The sequence below is a fragment of the Camelina sativa genome, chromosome 16 (genome assembly GCF_030686135.1).
Source record: "Camelina sativa cultivar CO46 ecotype springtype chromosome 16, ASM3068613v1".
NCBI lineage: Eukaryota > Viridiplantae > Streptophyta > Magnoliopsida > Brassicales > Brassicaceae > Camelina > Camelina sativa.
In genome coordinates this window covers 3,548,913-3,558,222 of record NC_141895.1, presented here as the reverse complement: position 1 = coordinate 3,558,222, position 9,310 = coordinate 3,548,913, and the positions used below count along the sequence as shown (strand labels likewise).

At 36.3% G+C, this 9,310-nt stretch overlaps 2 protein-coding genes and 1 pseudogene across 3 annotated transcripts; 2 read left to right on the top strand and 1 right to left on the bottom strand.

The window, feature by feature from the left end:
- Nucleotides 1-1,308: 1,308 nt before the first annotated feature.
- Nucleotides 1,309-3,202, bottom strand: LOC104749656 (transcription factor Pur-alpha 1). The gene is made up of 5 exons (XM_087492936.1): nucleotides 2,648-3,202; nucleotides 2,504-2,551; nucleotides 2,211-2,351; nucleotides 1,884-2,126; nucleotides 1,309-1,785 (listed from the first exon to the last, which is right to left on the bottom strand). The coding sequence occupies exons 1-5, from the start codon at nucleotides 2,951-2,953 to the stop codon at nucleotides 1,633-1,635; spliced, it is 891 nt and encodes a 296-aa protein (XP_087349062.1). The 5' UTR covers nucleotides 2,954-3,202; the 3' UTR covers nucleotides 1,309-1,632.
- Nucleotides 3,203-3,243: 41 nt separating this feature from the next.
- LOC104749654 (lactoylglutathione lyase) lies at nucleotides 3,244-5,174 on the top strand. The gene is made up of 4 exons (XM_010471328.3): nucleotides 3,244-3,745; nucleotides 4,165-4,398; nucleotides 4,558-4,633; nucleotides 4,889-5,174. Exons 1-4 carry the CDS (start codon nucleotides 3,677-3,679, stop codon nucleotides 4,918-4,920), a joined length of 411 nt encoding a protein of 136 aa, XP_010469630.1. The 5' UTR covers nucleotides 3,244-3,676; the 3' UTR covers nucleotides 4,921-5,174.
- Nucleotides 5,175-7,205: 2,031 nt separating this feature from the next.
- On the top strand, nucleotides 7,206-8,337 carry LOC104749653 (transcription repressor OFP16 pseudogene; annotated as a pseudogene). Its single transcript, XR_015585065.1, has one exon. The product of XR_015585065.1 is annotated as a transcription repressor OFP16 pseudogene (transcript).
- The last annotated feature ends 973 nt before the right edge of the window (nucleotides 8,338-9,310 follow it).

Sequence of the window (9,310 nt, the reverse complement as noted above, 5' to 3'; positions counted from 1 at the left end):
ATTTAAAGTACTTATTTACAAAGTTAATCCCTAAAAAATTTCACAAAGAAAACAAAATCAATGATAATCCTAAAGTGTCTCCACCAATTTGGTTTATAATTTCCTAAAACAATTTCTATATTTAGAAATTTTTTACACTTAATAACATATGCCAAAAACATATATACAATATTGTTTTCGTTTAAAAACTATAATATTCAATAATAACTATACTATTTAATATGAACAATTAGAAACTTTAATGGTTATTAATATGCTGATAAAAATATAAAATAATTATTTCACGGTTCAAATTTAATATATTTGAGTATTTATAATATAATTTAATCAGCGGTATACTGCATAATAATTTTTACGAATATAATTCTTGCACGGGTTAAATCTAAAAACCATTAAACTTACTGGTTAAAACAATAAAAAATTTACAAATACAATAACGTAAGAATAATTTTTTTTACGGGTTAAATCTAAAAAGTACTAAAAAATTAAACTTTTATAACCATAAGAAACTGATAAGGTAAAAATGTAATATTATTATAAATAAAATTAAATAATTGTTATATCGTGTCTACGTTATACAGCTGGTCAAATTTTAAAACTAATATTCAAAATACAATTATAAAATCTCAAACACTAAATAAAAAAACAAAAATTAATAAACAAATATAATTTTAAAAAGTTTACTTTATTTATTATAAATATATTATCATGCGGTTTTGTGGGTTAAAATCTAGTATATTACGAAAATGATTAGTTTAAGTCGGTTGTGTTCGAACCTTGTAATGAAGCGAAGTAGATAGATGTTTCGAGAGAAGACGGCTATTCGTTCAGGCTAGGGTTTGAGAGCATGTGGTGGTTTATTGAACAAGAGGATATATAAATCACGACAAAATAGTATTTTTTTTTTTCTCTCTCTGTTTGACTGTGTCTTAACTCTGAAGCTACACTTTTTTATTTGTCATAATTTTTGTTTAGCGTAATCAGTAGTGTGGCATTTCATTATCGGTTGACCTGGTATTGTAAGTTGACCTAGTATTGTAAAAGCGGTTAAAAAGCAAATATCTTTTGACCAAAGCGTAGTTTAGTTCTGGCCATTGGCCACTGCTTTAAAGACCTCCAAAAAAATGGTATTCTCAAACTCATATGATAAGAACTTACACTTCAATTTTTTTTACCACTGGCAGTAAAGCCCAAACATATATAAACCCCAATATTCTTTTACAATTTAAATGCATCAAGCCGTCAAGATATACACCCAATGACCCAAACTGAACATAAAAAATAAAGAAGAAGAAGAAGAAGAAGAAGAAGAAGAAGAAGAAGAAGTTAAACAGAACAAAAGCAAACTCACAATTGTTTAAACTGTTTCTAAGAGGAAGAAGAGAGAGAAAGATACAAATGGTGGATAAAATTTCAGCTTATTCCCAGTTGCTGACTCCAGAGTTATCTCTGCTATTAAGCCAGATGAGATGATGATCCTGCTGAATTATTTTTTTTAGAGGGATGTGAAGGGGGCGAGAAATTACTGTGAAACTATTGCACACCGCGAGCGATTAAGACAAGCTACTTTGAAGTAGCCAGATTCAAATGATTAGAAGATCGAGAATTCCATCCTCTAAAACGAATCGATACTTATCTCTGAGGAGGGTCAACTGTCCTGACATTAGCACCTGTCATACCTTCAATCTTATCTTTGGTGATCTCCACAAAGTGACCTATTACTTCGTGAAACTGCTTAAGACCCGATAATGGTAGAATGATGGAGGACCTGTCAGCACCTGCCACCTATATATATTTTTCATGTATTCAGAAACAAATGCTTAAGGCTTATAAACCACAACAAACTCAAGCTCTCAAAAAAGTTAAACAGCAAAGAGTTTTACCTCAGATATCCTAAGGAAATGGCCCCTGTTATTGTTCCCAAGATCAAAGAAGAACCGTTTCTGGTCAGCTCTGATAACTTTAGAAACATTAGTCATTCCCGTTTCATCCTGGCCTGGCGAATCATTTGCTCGATCCACAGTGTGTTCCGAAGAAGATGGCTGCTGGCTACCATGGCCAGGTATAAATCCAGCTCCAACATCATCTGATAGTCCAACCAGATGTTCCTGTCCATCAGAAGGTTTCTGTTTCCAAAAACGAAGAGACAAATGAGAGACCAAATAAAACAGAGAGCTTAGTTAAACAAACAAAACACAACCAAAGGAGACCTGATTCGGCATAGCGAAAAGTCCAGATGCTTCATGAATCTCAGCCAAGATATTCCTGAAAGCTGCCCATCCTTCATCAGGAGAGTTTCCAGCTGGAACAATAATGGTACTTCGATTTCTACTAACTGATGCTTCTGACACCTACCAAACCACACCACACCACAAACTCCCTTATTAGAACAGAACAGAACACTCCTAAAACATAGTCACAATACCAAAATGCTAACAACACTCCTAAACATATAAACTCTAAAAACTTCAAAATTCAAGAAACTCAACAAAGAAATCGATACCTTCAAGAAACGTCCCCTCCTATTCTCACCGATGTCGAAGTAAAACACCTAATAACAAAAAGCAAAGCAGCACAACATAAATGAAAGAGAGAGAGTAAAAAAAAAAAAAGTCAACGAGAGTGATGATAAAAGTTAAAAAAAAACCTTGGAATCCAGCTGCAACTCTTTGCTAAAAAGCTCGTGTTCCTCGGAATTGACGTAGTAATTGAAGAGATCGAGGAACCAAGAGATGCCAGAGGAAGGAACGATGATGGTTGACCTCGTCGCCGACGTCTTCTCCGATATCTTCAGATACCTTCCGCGAGGATTCTCCTTGAGATCAAAATAGAAAAGCTTATGCTCAACCTGCAACGTCTTGCTCACCAATTCAACATCGCTCCCTCCTCCTCCTCCTCCGGCTGTGGCTCTTCCGCCTTCAGCTCCTCCGCCACCGCCAGAATTAGCTTCCATGTCAATCTTCAATTGATCGATCGGAGTAGAAATCTCCGGTGATTGAATTCTCTTGTCTTCTTCACTGGAGGAGTTGAAATTGACGTCTGATCTGAAGAGGTAAAAGCAAGTGCGATTGGAGGTGAGGTGAGAGAGATAGAGAGAGAGATAGAGAGAAATAAGGTTTAATATCGGACCGGATGTTTCAAACCGGTTACATTTGTTTGGTTCGAATTTTTCTGATTGGTCGACATTAAGCAACCAAATGATTTGTTTTTTCTGGATAAAAAATAACTGCAATTATAGGGCGTATTATTTTACTTTTTTCTCTCTCTAATTATTGTGAAAATTACCATGTAAACCTATAATTAACAGGAAAGAAGTGAAAGGGTCTTGAGTTGAGAGACAACAAAACGCTGCCACAAAAAAAAATTCAGATTTGTTTTAATTGTTTTTCTTTCAAACGGTTTAAATTGTCTTTTTTAGTTTAATACGTAAATCTTTTGGTTAATCTCTTTTAGTTGATTAAGGAATACTTTTTCTTTTACTGACTGGTCAAAACCGATCGGCTCAATCGTATTGTTTGATTGAAGATGTGTTAAACCGAATCGGGTGCCACGTGGTTCATAACTGCGTAAAAACATGATGACTGGTCTATTTTACTTTTTACTAATCTTTTTAAGTCGACCACTTTTTTTGTTTATGTCCGCAAATTGTAAATTGTAAACATCTTTCGAACCGAACATGGCGAGTCTTGGCCATATAGCCAGAGAATCATCGAACATCATACGCCTGGCCCAGTTTTACAAAGAGGTAACACCATCATACCTAATGATGAATCCACGTTTTCAATTTCTTATATACTTCTCCTTTTATCTCTCTTCTTCTCTATCAGCGGATCCTTCGAATTCTCTGTTCTTGATTTGTGTTGTTTACCAATTCGATAAAAACGAAAACCTTTGATTTAAATCTATCGATTATACATCTGCACTAGAATCTAGGATTTGTATATTGGCCCTTGTCTTTAGAGATTTCTCTTGTGGCTGTGTGTTCTTCCTCTGTTCACTTATCTCGTTTCTAATTACTGTTGAGAGGGTCTACATCTGGAAAATAATACTAATTTGACATTTACTGACATCATCGCGCAGTGTTTGTAACCTCAATCCTTCTGGTTCATTCGTTGGTTTGTATCCCTTCCTCTTGTTCTGAAATCAATGGATTGTAATTTTCAGATATTTGGATTTGAGGAGATAGAAAGCCCTGATTTTGGAGACCTAAAGGTCATATGGCTAAAATTACCAGGTGCTTTTGCGATGCACATCATCCAGAGAAACCATTCAACAAACCTTCCTGAAAGTCCTTACAGTGCCACCACCTCTGCGGTTAAGGATCCTAGCCATCTCCCAATGGGTCACCATATCTGCTTCTCTGTCTCCAACTTCGACTCTTTCCTTCACTCTCTCAAGGTCTTCTTTCTTTGCATTTCTTTTTTGTCTCTTTTACATGACCTTTGATTATACAGAACCAGTAGTACTGGTCGTAATGAACATGGAATTGGTACCAAGATTGTTGTAGTTTTTCCCCCGTGTATTTCATTGATCTTCTCTCGTCCTTGCATGATGTAGGATAAGGGGATAGAAACTTTTCAGAAGACTCTTCCTGATGGAAAAGTCAAGCAAGTTTTCTTCTTTGATCCAGATGGTAATTAATTAGACTCTTCTTTACTCATAAGCCGGCTTAATAACTATAAGTGAGATATTTGTTTACTCTTGTTGTTGTTATTCAGAACAAACATCCCAGCAAGTTGCAAATTACAATTCTTGTATATAATGCATTGAGATATGCTTTATGCTTTAGTAACTCACTCAACCAATGCGGAACTGGTATTCTAGGATTGTCTTTGGCGTTCCTGTATGTTTCAACTTACACAACATTCTGTCGTCAATTTTTTTGCAGGAAACGGATTAGAGGTAGCAAGTCGACCTTGAGCCTTGACCCTGAAATAGGCATGTGGTGGTATCACTTAAATAAAAGTATGAATGATCAGTTTGTTTGGAACAGGATAAATAAGGCTGCATATGTAAACTCTCACTCATGCCTAGTTTTTTTTTTTGTGAATGAAAAATATGTGCTTTTTTATGTCTAGGTTTGATGTTAACTATTGACAACTTACGCTTCAACGCTCATGTCATGTGCCTTGCATGTTGGATTTATATAAGCATTAATGAGCTTTTCTTGTCTACTAGTTCTCATGTCCCTATAACAACACCGAGGAGATTGAGCTAGTTAAGAGAGAGAGAGAGAAAGAGACCCAACTAAGAACAACCATACATTCATAGCTCCTTTAAGATATTTTTCTTTTGTGATGAGTCCCATAAAATGTGGGTTTCATATAGCCTAACTCTCCCGGTTCAGGCTGGATAAAAACTTGTTACACGTATCATTTCTAACTGCGGGTTAATTTGTATTGCCGTAGAGCTTGATTGAATCACACCTAAAAACCTAAAAAATGGAGGCTAAACTAGAGTTGGTTAGATCAGAGTAGGGTCTAATACTGAGCTGATCCGAATTGGTCATTTACAACATCCATAAGTGTAGAAGACTAATGACCCCAAAAAAAAAAGTAAAATAGAGAAAATATGTCTCAATATCCCAGTCTAAACAAAATAGGCATCAATTTGTGGGACTAAGTTGTTGTCTCATAGACCAACATGACATTGGGCATAATGGTCTTAAGGCATCGCAAAGCAAACATTCCACAACTTACCATAATATTGCCAATATGTGTGATAGTCTCAAGACACACATCTACATCTTTTGATCCATCACTCGCCGTTTTTGTGGTTCGTATTTGGTTATGGAATATTGGACGAATCATGAGTAGCTTGAGTAACAACAAATATGATAGCTCTATCTTCTGTTGTGGCCCGCATATATTTATCCATAATTCCATATGAAAGATGAGTTCGAATCTTTCTTTCTTTTTCTTTATTTTCTCTAGTGTTGGATAACTACGCAAAGTGGTACCACCGGTCCATGGTAGTCTTGGCAACATGGTAGCTAGGCATTGCATTTCGGGGGTTATCCAATCTTACCTGTTAGTGATTCCGTACTTGCCAGTCTGAAAAATTACAAGCAAAAAATAGTCACTAATTGATTAGTGCCTTCCTTTTTTACAAAAAGCTTCAAATTTATAGTCACTAATTAGTACTTGTAACCAACTCATCTAGTGAAGTGTATTCACAAAAATATGAATTGACGACAACGAAAAAAACGATAATGGGAATTTATAAATCAGATATGTATCAATTGGATATTTATGTATATATCAGCCATAAGAGAACTATAATTTTAAAATTCATGAAAAATAAATTTATTTAAAACCGTATGAAATGTATAAAAATTATGAAACATGATATCTGGGTCTGAATGATCTGCACCCGATTTGACACCAAATTATTAACAGATCTTGAGCCCTTTCTGTATTAAAAAGTGGGCAGACTTGGTAATATTCACTGTTAGCTAAAATATATTAGGTTAAAAATAAAAATAAAATTTGACCGACGACTGATGCTGGTTGGTCGGACCAGTGAAAACTCGACCTGACCTTGTGAATCGGACCGGTGGACCAAAACCAGGACCAAAAAGCAGGACCACACTAGGGGCCAGGGGGGAGAGTATGCGTACTTGAACTAACGTCTTTTGGCTTAACGTCATGATGAGTGGACCAATCTAGGTGGTGTGGTGGATTCTATTGCATTACTTTTCCTCCTCGTGAGCTCTCTCTCTCTCTATTCTGTAATTGCAAAGGACAATCATTCTTCATGTTTTGCAATTTTCGTAACTCTGACAAACTAATATGTTTATATGCTGAATAAACCAAAATTAATAAAACAACATTCACGTATAAAGAAAATACGTACCAGTACCACCCCATGTTATAAATTCAGCTTTGTACGTCGGTGTTCAGAAAGAAAAAAAGTAAATAAATACAAAATTAGAAAGTATCTAACCAAAAGAAAGAAAAAAAAGTAAATATCTGGTTTTCACATTCACTTCAAAGTACAACACCCTTTTAGAGTATCTTTAAAAAAAATCTAATTTGTAAACGTTTCATCACTATTCACTACGAATGTAAATTAATTAAGGTTCCTAATAACTGCAGTTAGTAATTCACAAGTGCATGTTTTGTTGATTGGTGAACATATATAGTCAACGTTCAGATTCTTGGTACTAGTAGTAGCAATTAGTAGTAAGTAGTAACTCATTTGTTAATTAACAAAAATTTATTTAGTGAAATTGTAAATTACACGAGTACCCTTATTATAAACGTTTTATGAGACATGTGATGTTGTGTAATATATATATATGCTACAAAATAAGCCAACATATCCATTTTGCTCGAAACATTTATTCTCACTTTAATTCCCTCACACATCTCTCTCTCTCTTTTCTCTCTCTCAAAAAATGCCAAAAATATTGTGGAAAAGCCTCCATCTTTGCTTCCCCTCGAATCTCACCAAATGCTATTCTTCGCCCTGTATTCCTCCGACGTCCTCCGCCGATCACGACGGTTCCGAACTTCCCGGCCGTCCCTCCATCGTTATTCTCAACAACTTCAACCTCCTTTACCACCATGACGACAACCACAATCGTGTCGTTGACTTACCTTCCTCCTCAACCACCACCACTACTACTCAGGCCGCCACCTCTTCCTCCTCCAGGTCATCATCTGAATCTGATATCTCTCCGGATGTATCAGCCGCTTTTGCTTCCCGTCGCTTCTTCTTCTCTTCTCCAGGCCGGTCCAATGCAATCACTGACTCACCCGAGACCCGGTCAAGAGGATCCTCTGAGAATTACGATAATGCCGCTATCACCTCGACAAAGAAGAAGAAGTGTTACGATACTGCCGTGACTACTACTACTACTACTACTACGAGGCTTATAAGCGGAGGAACCGCCGTGACGCAAAACGTGTACTCACCGGATCCATTAACTGACTTCCGGCGATCAATGCAAGAGATGATTGACGCAGCCATCGATGCCGGAGAACTTAGCCGTGATCCGGAAGACGGTTACGATTTCTTGGATGAGCTGCTACTCACTTATCTATCCTTGAATCCAGCCGACACACACAAGTTCGTCATCAGGGCTTTCTCCGACATATTGGTCTCACTCTTGTCTAAAGAACGCCGGATATGCTGACGTGGCGTTGGCCGCCGGGATAAATCATAAATGACGCCCGTGTAATGAATAACTATTAGTTCAGTAAACCTAACTTTTTGTTTTCCATTGTACTTCTCCGAGGAAAGAGTAGTTTAGACCATCATTAGTGGAGCAACCCTCCTAAATTACTCTCATATTAATTAATTATATAATTAATACTAAATTAATTAAAGCAATCTAAGAGAACTTAAACAAAATCACTCCATTGCTCAAGTATTTAAATAATAATTTTTTAATTTATGTTTATCACATCCCATTTGTTCCCATGAACCGCGTGTGCAGACATTATCATACGAGCCTCCTCATCTGCATCATTTTCACAACACAACAACATTAGCCAAAAAATGTATAACACATAACTCAGATGCTACACTACAAGCACATCATCATCAAAACTCCATCTACAAAAGACCAATCTGATTCTGATAAATAGTTCCTAACCAGACCCATCAGCAGCTAAAGAGACCAATCTACAAATGAGAACATACACGATTCAATGGTTGAAAACATAGTTTCTTCCCAATTTGATTGTTAGTTTTAGCTGTAACTTTAACCTCACAAACTACTTCAAAATCATAGCTTTAAAATCTCATAATAAGCTAAAACACAATTACTAATCCCAAGTCCACAACAACGATCCTGAATCAGCAAATTTATGGCAGAAAATAATAATCCAAGGAACTCATCATCGATTTACCTTTATGGCAGAAAAAAAGCTTGGCTTCACCGGACTGTGTCCATCTAAATGAGTTTTAGAACTCTTTTAGTTGTGAAGAACTGACGGATTGAAACATATTGATTGACACAAATCATGGAAGTAGCAAGAATAGGAACGAAACATATTGATCAGATTCGAGAAATTGGGGATTTGAAGAGGAACCCATGATTAATCGAGGATTTTAGAGAAAACCCATTACTCAGATTCGAGAAATTGGATATTCCGGTGAAGAATTTGGAGGAATGGATGACAAAGCTTGAAGATGAATTGGGTCTGAAACTGTGGATTGATTTTTCTGAATCGCCTTCAATTCCTCGTCTGGATCGAGAGAGAACAGAGAAAAAAAAAAAATTCCCTTTTATATTTTCGCGTCCACGAATCAGTATACGCCACGTAGCGTTGCTCTCTGGATTGCTCAATTCCTTCCCAGA

Coding starts and splice junctions, on each gene's coding strand:
- LOC104749654 (XM_010471328.3), top strand. CDS start 3,677: ATGGCGAGTCTTGGCCATATAGCCAGAGAATCATCGAACATCATACGC. Junction 3,746..4,164: donor TGGCCCAGTTTTACAAAGAG/GTAACACCATCA, acceptor TGTAATTTTCAG/ATATTTGGATTTGAGGAGAT. Junction 4,634..4,888: donor TTTCTTCTTTGATCCAGATG/GTAATTAATTAG, acceptor ATTTTTTTGCAG/GAAACGGATTAGAGGTAGCA.
- LOC104749656 (XM_087492936.1), bottom strand. CDS start 2,953: ATGGAAGCTAATTCTGGCGGTGGCGGAGGAGCTGAAGGCGGAAGAGCC. Junction 2,127..2,210: donor TTTTCGCTATGCCGAATCAG/GTCTCCTTTGGT, acceptor TTTTGGAAACAG/AAACCTTCTGATGGACAGGA. Junction 1,786..1,883: donor ATTTCCTTAGGATATCTGAG/GTAAAACTCTTT, acceptor AAATATATATAG/GTGGCAGGTGCTGACAGGTC.